The sequence below is a fragment of the Podarcis filfolensis genome, assembly GCF_964270895.1.
Source record: "Podarcis filfolensis genome assembly, chromosome: 12".
NCBI lineage: Eukaryota > Metazoa > Chordata > Lepidosauria > Squamata > Lacertidae > Podarcis > Podarcis filfolensis.
In genome coordinates this window covers 49,477,362-49,502,008 of record NC_139614.1, presented here as the reverse complement: position 1 = coordinate 49,502,008, position 24,647 = coordinate 49,477,362, and the positions used below count along the sequence as shown (strand labels likewise).

Genomic DNA, 24,647 nt, shown 5'->3' with positions numbered 1-24,647 from the left:
AGGTGATAAACCCAGCCCTTCCATTTTTAATAAGAGGCAATATGGTTCAGTGGTTAGAGTTTTGGACTAGCCCCAGCCAAACCTAGGTTTGAATCCTTATTGTAAGGAAAACAGTCCCCTCCACTTCTGTTATTGCCACCAGAAACTCTTTACCTTCAACCCCCAACACTTGCACCACTGTGTCTAATTGCAGTGATAATATAATATTCCTGAGCAGCTAGATTTCTGCTTGTGGGGAAATGGTTCCTTCTCCCACCTCCAGCCTGTCTGTTTTTGGAGTCTTGTATTATTATTATTATTATTATTATTATTATTATTATTATTATTATTATTATTATTTATTGAATTTATATACCGCTCTTTGCTCGGAGGTCTCTGGCCGGTTCACAGAATAAATTCAAAACAACCCGATACCCTCCCCCCAAGAAACCCACATTTTAAAAGGGCGTAGGATGTCAATCAAATCAACCAAAGGCCTGGTTAAAAAGGAACGTTTTTTGCCTGGTACCTAAAGGTGTATAATGAAGGCACCAAGCGAACTTTCCTGGGGAGAGCATTCCACAGATGGGGAGCCACTGCAGAAAAGGCCCCGTTCTCAAGTTGCCACCCTCTGGACCTCTCAAAGAGGAGGCACACAAAGAAGGGCCTCAGAAGATGATTGTGTCAATGAGTACTTTTACTATGTAAATAACTTGGTCTTTTTTATTATTATTTCTTTGTTTCTTATCTTTGTTACTTTATTTCCCCCCCCCCTTCCTTTATAAATTTTCTATTTTATATAATTTTCTTTTTTCTACCTGTTAAGAGATAGTACGTAATGTTTGTAAGACATGCAAATTTTTTAATGAATAAAGAATAATTTTTTTAAAAAAAAAGATAATTTCAGGGTCCAGGTAGGTTCCTATGGAAAGCGGCAGTCCTTGAGGTATTGCGGTCATGGTGACCTTTTGTTAAAAGGCACTTCAGGTGTTGTAAACTGCTTTCCCCTTCTTGGTTTTCGAAAAAGCAGGTTTCTAGCCCTCAGTGGTACAGATAGGAGATGGAAACAGTAAAGATTCATTCTCTTTTAATACCCTATTCTCAGCCATTGATTATGCACTTTCAATGACCCATTGCAGCAAGCGCTCACCTTGCTTCTCCTTTCTCTCTCCCAGCAACCTCCATCCTGAAGAAAAGCAAACGGTTGAAGCGCAACAACGTGGAGTTTGACCGGGTCACCGTCTTCTACTTCCCGCGCTGCCAGGGCTTCACCAGCGTGCCCAGCCGCGGGGGCTGCACCTTGGGCATGGTCAGCAAGCACGGCTTCTCCCGGGAGTTCACGCTGGCCGAGTTTTCGAAGGAGCAAGAGGCCGTCCGGCGGGAGAAGCTCAAGGAGCGCTTGAAAGAGGAGAAGCTGGAAGCCCTGAAGTGGAAAGTAAGTGGTGGGGCATGCAGAAGGCCGCTATGGGTTTTTAACACACAGAGGCGCCTCTAGCTGTAAAAACAATTTCTGGTCGTTCTTGGAATATGCAGAAATAGCCAAATTAAGAGGGAAAATTAGACAACAGGGCGAGGAAACATTTCAAAAAGAATGGGAAAAATTTATGTCGTATATAGGAAAGATAAGATGAAATAGGGAAACCAGTAGAATTGGAAATAAACCTCATAACGGGAAAGATTAAGAAAAGTGATGGATAATGAAAATAATGAGCAAAATGTATAAGATTAATACAACTAACAGTTGTAAATAAATACAGACAGACAGACAACAAGAACTGTATAAACAGGAGGATTTATTTGTTTATGGATATACTATAGACAAATATGGAAAATGCGTAACAGTATACAAAATGGATGAAAATAGTGCGATAAAATTATATGTTATATAAAAAAACCAGAAGGAGGAAGGAGGGAAGTAAGTGCTTAGGAGCAAGTATAAATGTAAAATGCAACACATTATGTGTATGTGGAGTATGTAACCGGAAAACTAATAAAGATTATTTGGGCAACCAGGAGGGATTTCTGATTTCAAGATGGCGGCCGTCATGCTTCTGCTTCTTACACAAGTTTTCTCTGCGTTTCTCCAAACAGCTCACCATGAACGGTACGAAGGAGTCGGAGGAAGCCAACCAGCTCACCACAGAAGACATCTCTGACGATGACATCGACGCCAGTGCCACCGAGCTGGAAGACGGCTTCTTCCTCCAGCCGTACCCGGCCAAGAAGAGGCGGGCTTTGCTCAAAGCCATGGGTGTCAAGAAGATCGACAAGGAGGAGAAGCGGGAGCTGCATAGCATCCGCCTCTCCCGGGAAGACTGCGGCTGCGACTGCCAGGAGTTCTGCGATCCCGAGACGTGTAGCTGCAGCTTGGCGGGCATTAAATGTCAGGTGTGTGTGAGGAGGGGGTTTCTTGTGGGACCCAGTGTGGGGAAAGTGGAGATTGCCCTGGGAGAAGCTGGTCTTCCGCTGCTTCTGGTATGTAGGGCCTGAGAAGGAATGATAATGATAATTTATTATTTATACGCTGCCCATCTGGCTGGGTTTCCCCAGCCACTCTGGGCGGCTCCCAACAGAATATTAAAAACACGATAAAACATCAAAACATTCAAAACTTCCCTATACAGGGCTGCCTTCAGGTATCTTCTAAAAGTCAGATAGTTGTTTCTTTCCTTGGCATCTGGTGGGAGGGTGTTGTACAGGGCGGGAGCCACTACCGAGAAGGCCCTCTGCCTGGTTCCCTGTAACCTCACTTCTCGCAGGGAGGGAACTGCCAGAAGGCCCTCGGCGCTGGACCTCAGTGTCCGGAATGGTATAAAGGGTCGAGGTCAGAAGCTTCAAGACGAGCAAAAAGCCTTGGAGGATGCTGAGATGAGCAGCTGCTTTTGCCCAGAGGCCAAATGGGAGATGGCAGTTCTCCCACCAAACAGATATTGGCCAGCCTTTCCACACTGTTTTTGTTTATCGATTTATTTCATTAATAAACCACCCTTTATCAGAAGATCCCAGGGCGGTGTACAACATTAAGGACACATCGTACCGAGCGTAAAAATGAAAGCAGCATAATAAAATAACACAGTCCCCACCATTTCAGCTTTAACAGGCCGTAGATTATTTAATGGCCCACAAGCATAGGCAATGAGGAATGTTTTTGCCTGGCGCCTAAATACATGCAATGATGGCATCATGTGAGCCTCTCTAGGGATACCATTCCATAGACTGGGAGCCACCACAGAAAGGGCACTGTCTCGTGTTGCTACCCTCCCAGCAAGTGTGGACACAGAGAAGTTTGCGGCTCCACCTTGTTCCTCTGTGCCGAGCTGGGCATAGGTGCAAAAGAAGCTGCCTTATACTCTGTCAGGCCAATTTGGCCATCCAGCCCAGTGTTGTCTGCACTGACTTGAACGTGATTGACACCAGGCAGGGGCACCTTCAGTGTTTTCTCTTTGGCACCTGCTTAAAATGTTACTGCTTAGGTGAGCCTCTCCAGACATGTCGAAGTCACAGGTGTGTTGGCAGATGTATTAAAACACAGGGAGTGTTTTGGTGTTATTTTAATTACTTCTTTGTGTTTTTATCTTGTATGGTTTTTATCTTGTGAACCACCCTGTGATCTTTTGCTGAAGGGAAGTGTAGAATTGTTGTTGCTGTTGTTATATTTATACCCAGCCTATCTGGCTGGGTTTCCCCAGCCACTCTGGGCAACTTCCAGTACATATGAAAACATAATGAAACTTCAAACATTAAGCACTATCCAATACAGGCTGCTTTCAGATGTCTTCTAAAATCTATGTAGTTCTTTATTTCCTTGATATCTAGAGCGTTCCACAGGGCAGGTGCCACTACCGAGAAGGCCCTCTGCCTGGTTCCCTGTAACCTCACTTCTCGCAGTGAAGGAACCGCTAGAAGAATAGCAGCCCAGCACTTTTAAAAGCCCTTTCCTTATTTTTTGTTGTTGAATAAAACAAAGAAAAATGCATGTGTCAGACTTGACAGGCTAAAAGCAAGCAGTTGAACCAGTTATGAGCAGGTCCTTTTTTTAAAATAAAAAGTCAGGCTTAAAGGTAATAATAAGAATAATAATTTTTATTTATACCCCGCCCTCCCCAACCAAGGCTGGGCTCAGGGTGGCTAACAAGCAATAATAAAAACAAGTTGAATGGATACAACTTAAAAACAAAATTAAAATACAGCATTAAAATATTGAAACATTAAAATATTAAAATGTAGCCTCATCGCAGGAGGAGAAAGGAAAAGAAAAAAGAAAGGGAGGGAGGGAATCAAATTGGCTCCAAGCCAAAGGCCAGGCGGAATAGTTCTGTCTTACAGGCCATGCGGAAAGAAATCAGATCCTGCAGGGCCCTGGTCTCATGAGACAGAGCGTTCCACCAGGCCGGAGCCAGTGCTGAAAAGGCCCTGGCTCTGGTTGAAGCTAATCTAACTTCCTTAGGGCCCGGGACCACTAGGGTGTTGCTGTTTATGGACCTTGAAGCTCTCCATGGGGCATACCGGGAGAGGCCGTGTAACTAACATCTAGTCCCTCTGCTCCCCAGATGGACCACACGTCGTTTCCCTGCGGCTGCACGAAGGACGGCTGCGGCAACACAGAGGGCCGGATCGAGTTCAACCAAGCCCGGGTGCAGACGCATTTTATCCACACCATCATGAAACTGGAGCTGGAGAAGAACCAGCCTAGCCCTGAGCGGAGCCCGGAACCCGAACCCCTCTTCCGGGACCGGCTGCTCCCCTTCGGGTGCCCCGTGGGCAAGGCAGCATTTGAGGAGAGGACGGTGCCGCTGGCGCCCGCCTTCCAGTTCAGCACGGAGCTGGAGGCCATTGGCGAGAACAGTTGCAGCAGCGACATGACCGACTCCTCGGTGTCGTCCAACCAGAGCGAGGACCTGGAGGAGCTGTACGAGGCTGTCCCCTCCGAGAAGTCGCAGTCGGACGTGGACGACGACGGCCTGGCCCGCATCCTCCACTTCAACGACTCCGACACGGAGGACGACAGCAGCGCCGCCAGCAACTGCCAGGACAACTTGAGCTCCTTCCATCCGACCGGCTTCTTCAGCGTGGACGTGGAGAACCAGTGCGCCACCGACAAGTTTGGCTCTGGCCACCCCTTGAGCCATTCCTCGAACATCACGGGGTGTTTGGACGAGAACGCCAACCAGGGGGTGAGCTGTTTTCTGGAGGAAACTTTGCCCAGGGCTGCCCAGGCTGCGGGCGTTCCTTCCTGTGCCCCCTCTTCTTCCTCCTCTGCCGTCGCCTCAGTGGAGCAAGGTTCAAGGAGCTACATGGATCTGAGCCTCTCCTCAGACTCTCTGGATTTCTTCCAGTCCTTCTCGGACTACAACCTTGGACCCCTTTACAATTCTTTGAAGGAGTACGAGAACCTGGACAACTTTTCGGCGCTGCAGCTCCAGTTGCCGAATTTCCCCAGCTTGCCCCAGCCCGGGGATCAGAGCCCGTGCTTTCTGGAGTCCCTCATTGGCCTGTCCGAATCTGTCCCAGAAACCCCTCCGCCTTTTACAGACAATCAGCTCCTAGAAGATGCCATTAAGTCCTCTCTCATGGAAACAGTGAAGGTTTAAATGCTTTTGGTGTGTGTTTTTTTGGGAAAAGCCGAGGAGGGGGGAAACTCCCGCAAGAAACTGCCAACCCCTTCCTGGAAGAGAAGGAAATGCTACGTCATATTTTGTTCCTTTTTTCAGATACTTTGGAGGAAGACGAAACAAACTCTGCAGCCACAATCGGTTTTCTTGCTGTTTGTGCAAAAAACTCGGCGTTGGGGGTGGGGAGGGGGGTGGAAGACCTGCATTTTGTATTTTGGGGTGGGGGCACGTAAGGGAGGGGGCAGGGAAGGACCTCGTGAGAAATGCATTGCTCGTCCACAAAGCACCTTCTGTGAACGTTGTCAAATGTTTGCAGACCATTTTCTCAAGCTACTTTGGGAAGTCTAAGTATATATAATTATATTTATTGTGGGGGGTGGGGGGGGAAGGATTTGCTGAAGAGTTTGCTCTTGCTTAAATGGGAAGAGGTTTACAAGGAAGCGGAATAAATGACACAACACACACACTATTATATACATAATTCCCCCCATGCCCTCTATTTATTGCAAACCTCCACAGTTTTCAAGTAGCCTTCGAAGCTTGAACTGAGCGCCGAATCTTATTTAAATTAGTCATACCTCGGATGTATTATGTGCACAATCATATTTTTTTTTGCATAATATATCTGTATTTATTTATTTCGTGTTCATGCCTGGGTAGGACTGTGGTTTATCAAGGACCCGCAGATAGCCCAAGCCTGCCTCAATGGGTCTCTTGGTTCAGGTTCCCCATTTTCCCCTCTTGGTTAAAACACTGAGGAGGTGTTATACTTTCAAGTATAATCCCCCATCCCCTGTCTTCTGCATAAGCCCCATATCCACACTACAAACCATTCTGGGCTTCTAAATGGAACTTCTCAGATCTTTTGTCACCTTAGGAGAGAGTTGAGAAGACTCCTTGAGAGATTCCCCAGCCCCTCTTCTTGGGTCGGAGAAAGGGAGAGATTGTGGACCTTCTGGGTGTTGCCAGACTAGAACTCCCATCATTGCTGGCTTGGGTGTGATGGGAGCCAGGGAAGCTTCAAGAGTTATGGGGCTCCATTTCTTCCTTAGTGGACCACAGAGGTTACTATTAAGAGGCTAGTTTTTAAATCTGTGCAGTAGCTTTACAGTGCAGATATGAATGGGGAAGTGGGGAGTTTCGTTGCCACAAACGGTGCAAGCGAAAGGGCCTCTCTCTGGGTCACACACCTGTGGTGTAGGAGAGCCTTTGAATTTCTGAGCATGCAGCCCATTGGCTGCTGCAGCTGAGCATGAAAGACACTGTCCATGCATCACTGCAGCGCTGTGTGGCGAAGGACTCAAGCGCTGTATCACAAGGTTGTATGTCGCTATAACCATTTGAAAAATGAAATCACAGTTCCGTTCTTTTGTGTGCGATGTCCATAATTCTGCCAGGGGCAATTATAAGGAGGCCGGGAACTACGAAGAGAGAGAGAATAGAATGAACTATTTAAAGAAGAGAGAGGAAAGGTTAAAATGGTGTGGTAAATTATTTTGTAATTTATTTAATGTCCTTAAGGATTTGGCCATGAGATTTTTTTGATAGAACCAATCTGATCTATTACTATGCTGCCTGAATATATAGAGGAACCAATTCTGGAGCTGCCAAGGTTGCAATTTTTTAGAGGAATGGAAATAGCAAAAATTGCAAAGGGGGGGTGTGCAAAAGACTGTGCTTGCAAGCCTCAGGGTGCTTTGGGCTATCTTTGGGGGTCTTAACCCACAATCTTTAGCCAGGGACTGCAGTTTCAGTACAGACTGCCCATGGCGCTATTAGCAGGAGAAGGCAGAATCATCCAGATAAATTGCGCACCTTTTCTTTCAAAGATTATTCTTTGGTGAACTAGAATCCCACTTACCGGAACAGGTCAAAGATGGTTTTCACTAGAATTCCCTTAGACCATGAAAAGTTGACATTTAGGATTTTGTTGGTTAACCTGATGGTTGGGCCTAGTGGCTGTGCTTTCGGGTTTTATTTTTTTAAAAAGTGGCCTAAGCTTCGTTAATGGAAATAGATGGAATTCTTGCCTCTCCTGAGATTGGAAGACCTGCACTTTGACCTCCCAGAGATGTACAAAGCACCCGGAATTCCTTCCACATGGGAACCTTTTGGTTGGAAAAACTTTGCCCCATCTGGTCTATGCAAAGAGGGGGTTTCCCCCCCCCCCCTTTAACAAACCTGAGTTGTAAAGAGAAAATGTCTACAGAATAATCTGGCATCTATCTAGTGCAAAGGGGTTATCCCACTGTGAGAAAACTTTAAACATCTGCTTAACTTTTTAAACTATACATACGTATATATACACCGTTTTTTATTTAATTTGTGGGAGTCTTTTAAAATAAAAAAAAAAAACCTCAGCCTACTTTTTTTTAAAAAAATGCTTTGTCACATTTGGGGGTGTGTGTGGGTTTTTTTTTTTTTGGTACTGCTTTTTCTATTTTTGTTTTCATTCTTTGGCACTAAAGCAACAATTTTTAGAACATTCCTGCGTTCCTTTGCATACGTCATTTTAAAATGAATGTTGGGAGATTGAGGGTGTTCGAAAACCCTCCTGCCTTCATGATCTTCCCCCCTCTAATTTATTCATTTCTTTGTTTCGTTTTGTTGGTGCCAACTTCCTGCTCCTTCTCACCCCAGGGTGCACTGATTTGTAAATAGATATATATTTTCCCCCTTCTGTACCTTGTATAAAATGTTGCCTGTTCAAACTGTCTTCTTTTTAAAAAAAAGAAAAAGAGAGAGAAAAACCTGAAAAACAAAATTGGGTATTTATTGACACAATCTGTAATTATCTAATGTATTGATTGAAACTCTTTGGTTTCAACAGCTATATGTTTGCTTTCTCTCAGTGTGTGTGTGTGCGTGTGTGATTATATATATATATATATATATATATATATATATATATATTGCTTAACGGTGCCGAAAGGTACCAGTTTAAAATACTTTTATTTTTAACCCCTTTCCCCCAAATTTTCATTTGTAAAACAAAAAAAACAAAAAAAGCATCCTTTTGCCTACAAGCTGCTGTCTCTCATTTCATACAAGCAATATGAAGAAAATTTCATTACACTTTCAATAAAACAAACTCTTTTTTCGGTTTGGAATATTTGGTGCGTGTGCTCCTTCTCGACATATGGGGGGTGGGTGGGAGAAGTGGATTAGTGGAAATCTAATCTCTGCCCGGGGGCAAAAGGCCCGGCAGTGGTTGCTTTCACAACTTGCCATTCAGGGCTGCCGATTTCTGGGTTGTGTGTGGGCAGAATGGGGGTGAAGGGTTCTGTCAGGGAACTGCCATCAGTGCCGGAGGGAGAGAGCAAAATCCAGAGGGATTCCAGAGAGCGTCCCGGGATGGGGAGAGGCAGCCCATCTTCTGGGGAAGAGAATCAGCGTAGCACCAGTGGAGAAGGGGGGCAGATGGGGGAAGTGGCGAGGCGGTCCCATGACTCCTCGCCGGAGACCAGAGGGGAGAGTAGAGGTCCTCCGCTGCCTACGCCCTCCTTGCGCAGAAGGCTTTTGCGCAGAGAGAGTAGGAGGAGACTAGGCGTCAAAGAGCTTCTTTGCTGGAAGAAGTTCAAGAAACACCCACTGACGGATTCTGCCAGCGATTGAGACAGCCACGGGTGAGTGGCTGTCCGGACAAGAAAGGTTCACTCAGGCAATACACCCAGGTGTTTGCACCGGCTTACGCACGAGCAACCCCTAGAACCATTACAGGTTCTTTGTTCCTAGGTGCTCTAAGAAAAAACTGCTCCTTTATCCCTTATGGGGTACCCAAGAGCCCGTATAGAGTCCTTATGTAGGTTTTCTATCAGTAAGAGGAAATAACAGAGGCCAACCAGAGAATATTGAGAAGCAAAGCAGCTAGTAAGGCTGATCTTTATCAAACTGTTGCAACAGGGTCCCCTGCTCCCGAACACCCCCCAAAACAATATACATATATACATAACAGAAAGAGGTGGTCTGCAGCAGAAATTTGAGTGTGTTGCTTCTCTCCTGTCTGCCAGGATACCTGATAATGCCTTATCTGATTGCCTTTTCTGGCTAGCCTGGCCATTCCTTTGAGAGGGTAAATACCGTATTTTTCACTCTATAAGATGCACCAGACCACAAGACGCACCTAGTTTTTGGAGGAGGAAAACAAGAAAAAAAATATTCTGAATCTCAGAAGCCAGAACAGCAAGAGGGATTGCTGCGCAGTGAAAGCAGCGATCCCTCTTGCTGTTCTGGCTTCTGTGACAGCTGCGCAGCCTGCATTCGCTCCATAAGATGCACACACATTTCCCCTTACTTTTTAGGAGGGGAAAAGTGAATCTTATAGAGCAAAAAATACGGTACTTAGTTCCTGAATCTGTAGGTATCTGAAGAAGTGTGCATGCACACGAAAGCTTTGTAGACCCACTATTCTGTTCTAACACAGGTCAACCAATCTAGGTTAACACCGCTAGTAAATGCGTTGACTTTGCTGCATCAAAGTATTTGATTTATAGAGGGGGGAAACGTGGTAATTTTGAGCAGGTTTTCCTCCTGCCAGTAAAACCCCAGGTTAATCTGGACTAAAGTCGCCACCCCTTGAACTTACTGGTTACATTCAGTCCTGCTTGGACTACTGCAATGCGCTCTATGTGGGGCTACCTTTGAAGGTGACCTGGAAACTACAACTAATCCAGAATGTGGCAGCTAGACTGGTGACTGGGAGTGGCCACCGAGACCACATAACACCGATCCTGAAAGACCTACATTGGCTCCCAGTACTTTTCCAAGCACAATTCAAAGTGTTGGTGCTGACCTTTAAAGCCCTAAATGGCCTCAGTCCAGTATACCTGAAGGAGCGTCTCCACCCTCATCGTTCAGCCCAGACACTGAGGTCCAGCGCCGAGGGCCTTCTGGCGGTTCACTCACTGCAAGAAGCCAAGTTACAGGGAACCAGGCAGAGGGCCTTCTCAGTAGTGGCGCCCACCCTGTGGAATGCCCTCCCACCAGATGTCAAAGAGAACGACAACTACCAAAGTTTTAGAAGACATCTGAAGGCAGCCCTGTTTAGGGAAGCTTTTAATGTTTGATGTATTACTGTATTTTAATATTTGGTTGGAAGCCGCCCAGAGTGGCTGGGGAAGCCCAGCCAGATGGGCAGGGTATACATAATAAATTATTATTTTTATTATAAATTATTATATTCCTGAACTTAGGACAGGACTGAACCTTGTATACGGACTCTGCCTCCAGGAAAGTACCCCTCTGAGACTTCGGATGGTTGGCTGGCTGGTTTCTCCCTACTCTGAGCTCTGCCACAGCTGAGGAGCACAGGACATTGACATTCTCGAGTTTAGTACTGGATTTTGAGGTTAAGGCTTAGGGAGTGCAGAGGGGAAACAAGAGAATTTCCAGAACTAGAATAATCGCCCAAGGTAAGCACCAATATGTGCTTTAGCTACCTCAGGCCCAACGCCACCTAAAAGCTGACTGAAGGTTCCTCCTTGGGTAAATGTTTTGACAATTCTGGAGCTGGATTTGGCAGCCAGATTTTTGCCGCAGCTCTGCCCTGTCTTATGCCAGTTTTTGTGTCTGCAGAAAAAATGAAGAGCAGGGGGATTCAATACCCGAAGAGCCCTAGGCAGACAGCAGTTAAATTAGCAGAGGAGATTAGAATCGCAAAGCGTGTGGTGTTCTGCAAATAATCTTGTGCCCCAAAATTGAATTAGCAGTATACTCCAGCACTGGGTCATGCCTGTATTTCAATGCAGGCTGCAGAGTAAGAGGTCTTCTCCGAAAGGAAAGAGAAAAGGCAGCTAGGGGTGTGTTTTGGAGAATGACCAGCTGTAGAAGAGGGAAAGAAAGGGGGGGTCCAGGATAGCCTTGCGGCCAAATCCATTCCCTTTGGCCCTTTTTCAAACCACACAATCTCTATGTGGAGTAGGTCGAACAACAGTGATTAGCCATGACTGAGAAGAGAGCCAGGGTTCGAATCCCCATTTGGCCGTGAAGTTCACTGGGTGGCCTTGGACCAGTTGCGGGTGGCGCTGTGGGTTAAACCACAGAGCCTAGGGCTTGCCGATCAGAAGGTCAGCGGTTCGAATCCCCGCGAAGGGGTGAGCTCCCGTTGCTCAGTCCCTGCTCCTGCCAACCTAGCAGTTTGAAAGCACGTCAAAGATAAATAGGTACCGCTCCAGCGGGAAGGTAAACGCCGTTTCCATGCACTGCTCTGGTTCGCCAGAAGCGGCTTAGTCATGCTGGCCACATGACCCAGAAGCTGTGCGCCGGCTCCCTCAGCCAATAAAGCGAGATGAGCGTCGCAACCCCAGAGTCGGCCACGACTGGACCTAATGGTCAGGGGTCCCTTTACCTTTAAAACCACACAATCTCTATGTGAAGTAGGTCGATCAACAGTGATTAGCCATTACTGATAAGAGAGCCAGGATTTGAATCCCCATTTGGCCATGAAGCTCACTGGGCGGCCTTGGGCCAGTTGCTGCCTCTCAGCCTAACCTACCTCACAGGGCTGTTGCTGGTCTCCTTGGAGGAAAAGGTGGGTTATCAATTTAAATACATAAATAAAGGAAACCCCCCTGTTGAGACACAATATTATCTCCGTATACCAGGTGCTGGAGACAGTGAGAGAGGAGAATCCAGCTGTGCACTGTTGGAAACAGGATGCTAGACTAGACAGATCTTTGGGACTGTACTCCAAAGAGTCTAGCCGTAATCTCATTTGTGAGTGTGCCGTTGCCTAAGAAAGAAGTAGCTGGATTTGTTAAGCTCCTGTTCTGTCCCCTGCCCGGAATTTTGTTCTGACAAGGAGGTCGAAGCTTCTTGAAAACAATCCAGTGGCTGAAATCATTTCTGGGTGGCCAGGCTCGGGGAACAAGCGTTACTGTTTAACAGAGTCCCCCCCTTCTCTCCTTCCCGCCCCCCCTTTATATAACGTATTAAACTTGCTGGCGCCTTCTGACAATTCACAGAATGCAGCATTCAGGTCTCTGCAGATTGATGCCATGCAGCAAACAGTAGGTGGCCAGGGAAAAAGAGAGCGTCAGAGAGAGTTCACCCCCCACTTGGTGCCAGGAGAAAAGAGGAGGAAAAAGAAGACACGCCTGGCTCACGATTAAATGCATGCTTTTCCAAGCCCAATCTTGCAATCATAGAACTTTAAAAGTCAGAAGACACACTCCCAAGAGTTATCTAGTCTAACCGTCTGCAAAGCAGGAATATATTAAGGGACTCGTTTGAGTAAAGTAATGGAGAACTTTATGTATTGATAGTGTATCAATAATGTGTGTTGTACAGTGGTACCTCGGGTTAAGTACTTAATTCGTTCCGGAGGTCCGTTCTTAACCTGAAACTGTTCTTAACCTGAAGCACCACTTTAGCTAATGGGGCCTCCTGCTGCCAATGCGCTGCTGCCGCGCGATTTCTGTTCTCCTCCTGAAGCAAAGTTCTTAACCTGAAGCACTATTTCTGGGTTAGCGGAGTCTGTAACCTGAAGCGTATGTAACCCGAAGCATATGTAACCTGAGGCACCACTGTATCTGAATGTGCTTCCTAGGTAGGGACAGGTGAACCTGTCAATTTTGGTTTCTCTGTGTTTCATATTTTTCATTTTTTTGAAGTTCAGCTCTCCAGCAGTTATTCGTTTTTTTTTTTAAAAAAGAAGTCCTCATGGAAATTCATCTGCATTTTAGTGCAAATTTCTCCCAATATACAGTTTTGCAAAGCAGATTTCCTTAATCTAACGCTTTACTTCCTTCTTTTTTTTGCATGTTGTCTTTACTTATATATTGGCTTTCAGGCATACTTTGGGTACCTATTGCATGGCTAAAAAACTGCATTGCAAAATTATGAAAAATGCAGATTTCAAAGGATGGCTATGTTTCAGTGCATGTGTTATTATAGAAAGAGCAAATTAAGGAAGTTCTCCTTAAAATATGAACTGAACTCATTTCCTCCTCCCTCCCTCTTCCAAGACTGGGTTACATTCTGTCTGCCTGCCCCTCTCCAAGCAAAATTCCGTTGTCAAGATAACGCAGTTCTGCACTTCAGAATGCATCCTGCAAATTAGCACTCTGGTTCATTTGAATAATTATTTCTGGCTGCATGATTTGATTGGCCTTTCAGCCTCCTTTCTGTTAAAGCCTCTGTAGGGATGGCTGTATGTGGGCCACTTTCCCCCAACTTAAGTTTCAGAAAACAAGCGGACAAATTTCCTTGCTTTTTCTAGCAGGGTCTGAAATGGATTTTCCTTATCTATTTGTACAAAATTGCTAGTGGCAATGTATGTTGTTGTTTTAAAGAAATAAATCTTTATTGTCACTCGTTCCAAAGGCGTTTCTAGGGTGTTTGTTACCTAAGGAGCTGAATTTGAGTCCTCTGGGTGCCTGATTTCTACACATCACCTTAGGTGCGTTCATCATGTTTCAGAGCCAAATAAAAGTGACAAGTAGTCTTCGCTCAATAAGGGGTTTATATAAAGCAAGGGCTGGCAGGGTAGGGATGGGACTGTGATCTGGCTCACAGAAGGAGGACCCACGGGCCTGGTTCATACCTGCATGTACATATACAATATACTAGATCACAGCATGCTGAAAATTATCCTTTTCTAATGATACGTTGTAAAGGGGCTGTGTTCACTGCACTTGAACCCTTCCTAGCAGCTGGTGCTTTGCTCTCACTCTGAACTGCCTTTGTGCCACCATGACGTGTTCAGATCTGAATGGCTATGTGGCCCTGGAACATCATCATGTCTGTAATGTGATTCCTGATCCGCTGCAGCAGTGAACAGGCCCGAAAACATGCAAGAAGAAAAATATTTGATGCATGGGGGCAGGGGTTCAGAGAATACTTCGTGTTTCTGAAGCCCCTTTCTTCTGTTTACCAGCTCCATCTGGTACGCAGGCTGAGACCCTACCTGCCCGTGGACTGTCTCGCCAGAGTGGCGCATGCTCTGGTTATCATCCGCTTGGACTACTGCAATGCACTCTATGTGGGGATACCTTTGAAGGTGACCCGGGAACTACAACTAATCCAGAATGTGGCAGCTAGACTGGTGACTGGGAGCAGACACCAGGGCCACATAACGTTGGTCCTAAAGGATCTACATTGGCTCCCAGTATGTTTCCAAGCATAGTTCAAAGTGTTGGTGCTGACCTTTAAAGCCTTAAACAGCTTTGGTCCTGTGCACCTAAGGGAGCATCTCCATCCCCATGGTCCAGCCTAGACACTGAGGTCCAGTGCTGGGGGCCTTCTGGTGGTTCCCTCACTGCGAGAAGCGAAATTACAGGGAACCAGGCAGAGGGCCTTCTCGGTAGTGGTGCCCGCCCTGTGGAACGCCCTCCCATCAGATGTCAAAGAAATAAACAACTATCAGACTTTTAGAAGACATTTGAAGGCAGCCCTGTTTAGGGAAGCTTTTAATACTGGAAGAATCATTGTATTTTAATATTCTGCTGGAAGCCGCACAGAGTGGGCAGGGTATAAATTATTATTATTATTATTATTATTATTATTATTATTATTATTATTATTATCATCATCATCATCATTTCTCCTCCAGGCTTTTTGGAAAGCTCAGAGAAGTTGTTTTCACAACAGCCCTAGGAGCAGATCAGCCTGAGCAAGAACAACTGGACTGAATATAACCTAGTAAACATCATGGCCAAGCAGAGTTTAAATGAAATAGGCGAGTCCAATAAAGGTCTACTCAAGAGTAAGTGCCTGCAAGTTAAGTGGCAAGTGGGTGTAGGATTCCAGACTTAATTTAGATACAGTCATACCTTGGATCTTGTACGGTGCATATGCAAATGTGTACCTTGGATCTCAAACGCCTTGGCTCCCGAACAAATTGGCTCCCGAACGATTGAAACCCGGAAGGGAGTGTCCCGGTTTTCAAACAATTTCTGGAAGCTGAACATCCGGCGCGGCTTCTGATTGGCTGCAGGACGGACTCCCGGAACGCATTCTGTTTGAGAACCAAGGTACGTTTGTACTGTGTGATTTTATGAGATTGAGCAATATTAAGCAAGCACTGAAGCCAACACAAATTCAGCTCATTTTGTGGGGTTGTTTTGGTAGAGTGTAACTTAACTTTGGGAGTTTCCATATATTTGGGATTTATCTTTGGCAGTGTCTGATTTCCCCTCATCCTGATCACACTGTCTCCAGTCTCTACTGACTCTGAGGCTGAGATTCAACAGGTGTGCAGATAGCTTTCCTTTCCTTGGCTTCTACAGATAAGGGGAAGCTGTCAAACTCTGGAACTTCAAACAGTTGAACTTCTGCCTGACGTGTGGCCATTAAAGGCACTAGACAGAGAGCCCACTAGGCTCGCCTGCTCCCCAAGGCAACCATCCAACTCGGTTTAGAGAGCTGCGGGTATTTTTGCCATCCTTGCATCAGCTATGCGCCTCTTTGCTTGAAGTAACCATAGGAACAATTTATATTTGCTTCAGCGTTGCCATGGTAATGCACTGGGCAACTCCCAGCTACACGCCCAACCTTCTGTAGCAGGGATTGTTAAAAAGTCCTGCTCCTCCCGCAAACCATGAAGAAATCCATTTACCAATAACAGATGTCTGTCTCCCCACCTCCACCCCCCCCCCTCTCAAGAACAAAGAAGGAAGGAAGAGCACGTCTTATCCGACAGCGGATTAAATGTACAGGAGTAATACATTTAAATAACAGTAGTAATTTAGGGATCTTCAGTGGCCTCTAATGGCCACAATAATGAAGTACTCTAGTATTAATAATATTAATTGCCAAAGAGCAACCAGGATCCTTATGCCGGGGTCAAAAACTAAGGGTGCCTCCATGTGGATAATTCAGATGTCACAACTGGGGGATTGGAAAGCTGTTTTTAATTTAGCAGGTTTTTTCATTGAAATGGTAAATCCATATTATTATTATTGATTTTTTAAATGGTTCAATATGGTAAATCCATATTAAATGTGGGGGGGGGGGATACAGACTGTCATTTTGTTGCGGATGTTGCTGTGCTGACAGTGCAAAAGACTTGCATGCCTGAAGAGCGCCGATTGCACCATGCGCACCTGCCTGGCCTCTCCCCAGCAACTCCTCCTGTTCCCTGGTCAAACAGCTGCGTTTGCCTCTGGTCCTGCCAACTGCTGGCACACAGGCCCTGGTAAGGTTGCCCACTGCTAAATGTGACCAAGGGGCCGGAAAATGCTCATTCCTGGCTTAAAATATTCAAGGTGCTTCTGAAACCTTTGAGATGGGTTTACCCTCTAAAACTGCTGGACCACAACCGTCTGTTTGCTAGGGCACTAAGCAATGATTTTAATCTCCACCCCCATCGTTCTGCCCGGACGCTGAGGTCCAGCGCCGAGGGCCTTCTGGCGGTTCCCTCATTGCGAGAAGCAAAGCTACAGGGAACCAGGCAGAGGGCCTTCTTGGTGGTGGTGCCCGCCCTGTGGAACACCCTCCCATCAGATGTCAAAGAGAAAAACAACTGCCTGACATTCAGAAGACATCTGAAGGCAGCCCTGTTCAGGGAAGTTTTTAATGTGTGACATTTTAGTGTATTTTTGGTCTCTGTGGAAGCTGCCCAGAGTGGCTGGGGAAACCCAGCCAGATGGGCGGGGTACAAAGAATTTTTTATTATTATTATTATTATTATTATTATTATTATTATTATTATTATTATTATTATTATAAATCTCTAGGCACATTCACTAGAGTTCAAGCCCCCCTGCGATCAGGAGGTTTTTTAGGTCACGAGGGGTGCAGGCAGGAGCTCCCATTGATTCCTTCCCATTTTAAAAAGGTGGATTTGAGGGTGTCCAGTAGACATCCTCTTAATCCATTTTGAACTGACCAGTTACAGATTAGGTTTGGGAAAGTCCGCCTTTCACTAAATATTATCAATCCTGGGATAATATTTGGAAGCAAGGCAATGAATCCTCATTAATTCAGCTCCCCGTCATTCCCAAACACACAGCAGTGGAGTAAAGTATAACTCAGTGTGGCACCTGCATATATCATTCAGTGTTGATGTTTCTATTTTATGTTAAGATTTAAGGAGTACTTTTGTGTAGTGATATCGCCACCTAGTGGCATGAGTTGGAAATGGCATCCTTTTCTCACGCTACGCAGGCATTTGTGCATAACATCTTTGAAGCAATTTTAGTGGGTTAAAATAAAATAGAAAAAATGTTTTGAGGTGTTCAGTCCTTTCCCCAACTGCTCTCTTCCCACTTCAAACTGCCCTCAAGTGATTTTAGCTCCTGTGATGAGCTTTAAAGTGTGTACTTGCCCTCGCAAGCACATTTCTTTCTCTCCCCGCCCCCCGCCTGACACACGGCTACTTCCCAAAGCAGGTTTCTGAGTTTAAAGAGACACTGGGGTACTGCAGCATGTGGTTTGGCATTGAGAAAGCCTTAAACTGTAAAGCATGGGTAGGGAAACTAAGGCCTGGGGGCTGGATCCGGCCAAATAGCCTTCTAAATCCGGCCCGTGGATGGTCCGGTGTAGCAGGAACGCCCCCCTCCCATCATTCAGTTTGTACAAACTTCACACACACTCACACACTACATACGCTACACTTCTGTTATAAATTCATAGAAAATCAACCATACATCGGATTTGCACTGTTCCACTTTTATTTTACTCCATGAAGGAAGGACTACAAAATGGGGAAGGTTTGATACAGGCCAGCCATAATCCCTTGAACATCCCAGCACATCCACAGGAGCCCTGCCCAGTTGCTATGCCAACCCTGATGGTCCTAGACAGAAGACAATCAAGATCACAAAGAACTTCCATATGGGGGTGGATTCAGCATGGACTGGAACAAAGGACAATGATCAGATATTCCCTCAGGGGGCAGGAAACTGTGACTACCTTTTGTCTTCAGAAAATGACTCATGGGGAGGGGGGAGAAGGGAACCAGCCAGGTGACAGGACACTCAGGTTACCACCACAACTCCTCCCTCAACCCCTCCTTTCTGTAATGTATGCATGATGTTTTTGGGGGTGGGCTTGACCTACAGGATGGGAATTTCAAAAGTTTTTATAAGGTCTTGCACACCATTTTTCTGTGTCTTTCCTCTCTCCTGCAAGTGAGGGGAACACCCTGTTGCAACAGTTCAATAAAGGCCAAGCCTACAGGCTGCTGTTTTGCTCCAAGTTATCCTGGTTGGTGTCTTTGTTTTTGTCCAAGGGAGCCCTCGGATTTTTCCGGTAACACCAGGAATCAGCATGTTTTTACATGAGCAGAATGTGTCCTTTTTATAAAATGCATCTCTGGGTTATTTGTGGGGCCTGCCTGGTGTTTTTAAATGAGTAGAATGTGTGCTTTTATTTAAAATGCATCCCTGGGTTATTTGTGGGGCATTCATTCATTCCCCACAAGGTCTGAGGGACAATGGACCAGCCCCCTGCTGAAAAAGTTTGCTGACCCCTGCTGTAAAGGTTCTCCAACTGGGATAAATGAAACCACTCAGACAAATGTGCAAAATGTTATCATGTTTGCATAATTTGTTGGGGTACATATTTTATTGTGCGATCTAGAATTTGATTCAGAAGGAAATCTCTGACTTCCTGAATGGCAGGCTGGGCAACAGATCTATGGAAAGAAAAGAAATGGAAAAGGACTGGGACCTATGCTAACGCACAAACTTTTGCATGCTTACTTAGAAGTAAGGTACCTCAAGGCAAATCTACTTTTTAAAAAGCAGCTTCACTTTATGCAGTTTGGAAAGTGATGGGGAAATGCACTGAAAACTGTGGAATGAATTAATCATTAATTTGCTTGGCTGGTAAGGCTATTCCACTAAGATTTTGTAACTGTCCACCTAAACGTCTGAATGTGATTAACAGGTGTCTGAAAATGCATGTATCCTACAGGTATATTCATTGAAGAGATGGGATTGGACACAGCCTCCTGTATTCTTCCTGGCAAACATCAGTTGTTGTAGTGTACTGTGCAGAAGGGCCTTTGGTATGCTTGGACAAGTGAATTTTTCTGCTTTCCAAATGGCGCCAGTGCTCAATTCTTAAAGGCAGACAGAAAGAAAGAAAACAGCAAGAAAGCGAAGTTTAATTTAAGGGCTGAGGGCCTCCCACTGCAGGCTTCCAATGGCATTGCCTCAGGGTTTGGGGATGTGTAATCCCCTTTTATGTACAAACAACAATCTCTTGCAGCTTTGGGCCCCTAAAGCTGCCATCTGATTTCCTTTTTAACAGATGAAGAGAGGATTGCTCAGGCTGAAATGAAGTTGAATGGCCACACTTAATATCAGTCATGACAAGTTTGAAAGCCAGGATCCAGTGCCTAAGCATTTGTCCTCTTTGCCAGTGATGGTTATAATGTCAAGTATCAATTCTTGGATACTCTAGGAATCATCTAGACCAGGTTACGCACTTTTACATCCCACCAATTTTAATCAGAAAGCTTAACTTTCTGAAGCTAACAGCAGTTGGAACTAAAAACACGTTCATTTCCCCCCTTCTTTTTCATAGCTCGTTTCAACACTATTCATAAATGGAAAAGTGGTCTGGTGAAGGGAGATTTAAATTTGAAGGCTATCCATTCAAATTCAGGGCAAGGGAAGGAACTTTATAACCCCCCCCCCAAAAAATGGTTTAGCCCTCTTCACACTGCACCACCTTAGCACCCTTAGCACCTGTTCCTAGGATTCTTCAGGTCATGTGCTTTAAATGTCATGTGCTTTAAACGTAAGGTGTGTATGCAGCATCCTTTCTCAACCTTGGATCCCCAGCTGTTATTGGACTACAACTCCCATCATCCATAGCTAGCAGGACCAGTGGTCATGGATGGTGGGAGTTGTAGTCCAACAACATCTGGGGACCCAAGGCTGAGAAACCCTGGATGGAGCATCAGGCAGCTTGACAGGCAAAATGCAAGGCACTCTGCCATGGTCAGGGGACCAAGGCAGCCCATTCAAACAAAAGTCACGGTTTGAATCCTAATTGGATAGGCTTATTTAGCAATCGTAGCTAAAGCCAATTTCCTTCCCAGTAAGCTACTTTGGCAAAGGGCTACTGCAGCTTGTAATACTACCAATTAAGCTGCTTTAAACTGCACAAGACAACTTTATTGAAAATTATGGTGTTATGGTCAAACGCCACTGACAGAGTTTTAGATAGCGCAGGAGTGATGTAATCAACACTCTTAAGGTTTAATTGCTGTTTGAGCCTTTTCCAAAATTTCTTCTCTAATTTTTGGATATTCTGGGCATGCCTTCAGAACCTTTAATAAACAAGAAATTAATGATTAGCTTTTAAAAAAATGTTGTAAATAAATATATTAACACATTTTAAAAACTCTCTTAATATTAATCAACCACAATTTGGCAGCTATCAAACTCTGCATCTGATCCAGGCTAATCTCCATGAAATCAATGGAGCAAGTTAGTCCTGGCTTAAGTCTCACTGATATCAATGACAACTAAGCGCAACTTACGATAGATCCAGCCTTGTGTTCCTAGGAACAAAGAAGCTTGCCGTTTTTCTCAAAAAGATCAGGGAAGGCAGACTAGCTTCATTGAAAGTCAGTTTTTTGCAGCTATGTGAAACTGCAAGAAAGTGTTGGACATACCCTCAGTTTTGTGCTGGGCGGAGGGGTTCCAGAGCAAAATCATAGTGGGTTGCATGACTGCAGAATCAAGGGCAATAGGGTGCCCTGAGAATAAAAACTGAAAATTCTGGTCTATAGCAAGCACTGTTTACAGATTTATGTTTGGAGAACTTACATCATGGCACACATCTATTGCTTCCACGTATCTCTTATCTTTTAGATAGTTGAAAGCAAGTTTAAATCCTACATCAAGAGAGGAAAAGGTTAGTGTTCTGCTTAATATCAATTGCTAACTAAAAACAAAATAGTAAATGATGGACGCAGTGAAATGATTTTGTGGGAAGGGCAGTTAATGTCTTCAGTGCTTTTTAAAAATAATCTGAAGATAACTGCCATGCATAACATCAGAAACCTATACAATGACTAGTTAATGTTGCAATCCTTAACACAGATGGGAGCTGTGCTTTACTTCTACCTAGATATACACAGGATTGCACTGTAAGAATCATAAACCTGGCAAATTAAACAAGCAGAAAGTAGATCAAAATGATATTTTATTAAACTGGAGAGTTATAAAATGCACTGTTCAATATGTATGGTAGTAACTGGTATAAGAAATATTATTATTGATAACAGGAATAATATTACTGTTTTAGTATTTTGCACGTGTACTTCTGTTTCTGCTAGACTCTCAATTTTCCACAACTGGTTGAGAGCAATTTCACTGTTTTCACAATCCTAATTGCCTCAGCCCATAGAGATATAGAACCAAAGCAATAACTTTTTTACTTACCAACAGTAGGATTTGCTTGGTGACTATGTTTCCAAGCTAATTCATAATTGGCTGCAGCGTCTTTGTAGGCCTTTTCCTTTTCTGCGATATATCCCAAGCATTCATAAGCTTTAGAGCACGACTTAAAAGAAAAAAAAAATATAGTGCAAAAACAAATCACTCCTGGACTGTTAGTATTTTAAGCATTTTTTCTCTCTAAGAGCACAATCCAGAGGGAAGTGCTTCTGCCACTATAACAGACTCCCAGCCTCTTACCTTATTGTGCCGCAAGCAGCGCTTCACTAGCTCAATTGCACAGTCAAACTTCCCACATGCAGTGTAGCTGTCTGCCAACAAAATCCAACACTTCTCTAAGTCATCAGCTTCTGTCAAACTCCATTTTGCTTTCATCAAGCGCTTCAGCTGGTTCCTGGCTTTGAGTGGCTGCTTAAGAAGCATGTATGCTTGAGACACTGCTAAAACGGCTGAAACGCTGTCCCTCTGATTTAGATATATAAAAGACAAGTTTTGTTTTTAAAATGAACAATTCAGCGAACTGTCATCACTTTTCTTTTATAATCACAGATCATTTTGCATATGAAATCTATGAAGTGAGAGAACACCAGTGTCGTGGCCTTCTAACAGTGAGGAGCCTACCAGACTAAGGGTAGCAACAGATTATGCATCCCGTCTGAATAAACTGAAGATTTAGGTGCATTACGTAAATGGGCATAAAGTAGTGGTGTGAAGAAAATATACCGTATTTTCCGGTGTATAAGACGACTGGGCGTATAAGATGACCCCCCCAACTTTTCCAGTTAAAATATAGAGTTTGGGATATACTCGCCGTATAAGACTACCCCTCTTCCAATGCACACCAAATAAAAATTTAAAAAACCAATCTCCAGTCCGGCTCGGAAATCCACTCCACTTCCCAGTGGCTGGGGGCTTCTGGGGCCATTTTTCAAGCATATTTCTGCTTCATCTAGAGAGTTTGGTGTCCTCTGATTTAATTTGCTGTCGTTTTATCCTTTGGTGGGGAGCTGCTGCACGAACTGCTGCTGTAGCCTGCGTATAAGACGACCCCTGACTTTTGAGAAGATTTTCCTGGGTTAAAAAGTAGTCTTATACGCCAGAAAATACAGTATGTGCGGAAAAAATAAAATGTTGCTACCTCACGCAAAAGAAACTGCATGGTGTAGCTTGTCATTATACAGAAGCCTTCCCCAACCTGAGGCCCTCCAGTTATTTTAGACTACAACTCCCATAATCCCTAAGGAGTCTCATCTATGAGATAGCAATATACTACACTTTCTGGTGTCAAACATCCATAGGAATATCCAGTGCTTTTTTTACTGTTAGCCGGCAGCCACTACCATGAATATAAATGTCCTCTCCAAGCTGCTTACCACTCATGGAAGAAACTATCTTTACCTCATTTTGGCACATTTCAGTAAATACTTTCAGGGCCTTCTCCACATTATGTGTCTCTCTCGTGGCCATTAAGCAGTAGCTCTGTAACATCTCTACTTGATTCTGCCCTTCTTGTGAGTGAGGATAAAACTCTTTGAGAAGCTTCTCGGCTGTACGTATGCCATGCTGTTCAGATTCTTTCTTTTCCTTCAGATTACTAGCAAGAAGAAAACAGTTTCTGTTTCCTAGGCTATCAAAGACCTTCTCTTGACTCTATAAGAATAGTATGACCATTATTTGATTTAGATTAAAGCATTTACATACACCTATATCCTAATCTAGGGAACTGCTATGAGTTCAGCAGAAGGCTACATACAAGTTGCTTCCTCCCTCTCCCAATACCTCGGGTTAAGTACTTAATTCGTTCCGGAGGTCCGTCCTTAACCTGAAACTGTTCTTAACCTGAAGCACCACTTTAGCTAATGGGGCCTCCTGCTGCCGCCGCGCTGCCGGAGCACGATTTCTGTTCTCATCCTGAAGCAAAGTTCTTAACCTGAAGCACTATTTCTGGAAGGCGGAGGAAGCCCCAAAGAGGCCGGAGGTGCAACGGGCTTTGTTTAAGCTTTGTTTAAGCTGCTCAGCATCCCCACCTAGTTGCAGGGTAGCGCAACAGCAACAGTCGCTTTCCCATGCAGCCTCCAGCTGGCCCCAGCAGAGGCGAAGGAAGGGGCGTGCGGTGGGTGCAGCCACCCCAGGTGTCATGACTGAGTGGGGTAACAAAATGGCAGGCTAATGGGCACTACACCTCATGCCTGGCGGCAGCAGCTCTTCCACCCCAGCGGCAGAGAGCAACCCTCCTCAGCTGTGCTCACAGCAGCTCCGTTGTTGGGTCATATCTGACCCGGCTGCGGAGAGCAGGAGGAGAGCAATAATAATAATAATAATAATTTGTTGTTTAGTTGTGTCTGACTCTTCATGACCCCATGGACCAGAGCACACCAGGCACTCCTGTCTTCCACTGCCTCCCGCAGTTTGGTCCCCTTCTCCTTGTGCCCTCCATCTTTCCCAGCATCAGGGTCTTTTCCAGGGAGTCTTCTCTTCTCATGAGGTGGCCAAAGTATTGGAGCCTCAGCTTCACGATCTGTTCTTTCCAGTGAGCACTCAGGGCTGATTTCCTTCAAAATGGATAGGTTTGATCTTCTTGCAGTCCATGGGACTCTCAAGAGTCTCCTCCAGCACCAGAATTCAAAAGCATCAATTCTTCGGCGATCAGCCTTCTTTACGGTCCAGCTCTCACTTCCACACATCACTACTGGGAAAA

General features: G+C 44.9%; 2 protein-coding genes and 2 long non-coding RNA genes across 7 annotated transcripts in view; 3 read left to right on the top strand and 1 right to left on the bottom strand.

Moving 5' to 3' along the window:
• The window catches only part of CSRNP1 (cysteine and serine rich nuclear protein 1), a 36,819-nt gene extending 28,118 nt beyond the window's left edge, over window positions 1–8,701 (top strand). Inside the window, exons 3-5 of the mRNA XM_083579612.1 lie at window positions 1,155–1,414; window positions 2,071–2,367; window positions 4,530–8,701. Of these exons, the coding sequence (XP_083435738.1) occupies window positions 1,155–1,414; window positions 2,071–2,367; window positions 4,530–5,570 (1,598 nt within the window). The 3' untranslated portion in view covers window positions 5,571–8,701. The remainder of the gene's footprint in view (window positions 1–1,154; window positions 1,415–2,070; window positions 2,368–4,529) is intronic.
• A 6,657-nt stretch (window positions 8,702–15,358) lies between these two features.
• LOC310746287 lies at window positions 15,359–20,517 on the top strand. Of its 2 annotated transcripts, none has more exons than XR_014540581.1 (3): window positions 15,359–15,853; window positions 15,900–16,469; window positions 19,449–20,517. It is a non-coding gene; the product is annotated as an uncharacterized lncRNA (long non-coding RNA). The 2 variants fall into 2 exon arrangements; XR_014540582.1 differs by having other exon boundaries at window positions 15,378–15,853; window positions 15,900–16,240.
• Window positions 20,518–20,637: 120 nt separating this feature from the next.
• TTC21A (tetratricopeptide repeat domain 21A) overlaps window positions 20,638–24,647 on the bottom strand; it is a 29,432-nt gene continuing 25,422 nt past the window's right edge. For all 3 annotated transcript variants that reach the window (XM_083579266.1, XM_083579264.1, XM_083579265.1), the window contains 5 exons: window positions 23,348–23,543; window positions 22,190–22,414; window positions 21,935–22,055; window positions 21,317–21,384; window positions 20,638–20,814 (listed from right to left, as the gene is read on the bottom strand). In XM_083579266.1, the coding sequence (XP_083435392.1) occupies window positions 20,737–20,814; window positions 21,317–21,384; window positions 21,935–22,055; window positions 22,190–22,414; window positions 23,348–23,543 (688 nt within the window). In that variant the 3' untranslated portion in view covers window positions 20,638–20,736. The remainder of the gene's footprint in view (window positions 20,815–21,316; window positions 21,385–21,934; window positions 22,056–22,189; window positions 22,415–23,347; window positions 23,544–24,647) is intronic.
• LOC310746320 lies at window positions 21,358–22,633 on the top strand. Its single transcript, XR_014540624.1, has 2 exons — window positions 21,358–21,404; window positions 22,499–22,633. It is a non-coding gene; the product is annotated as an uncharacterized lncRNA (long non-coding RNA).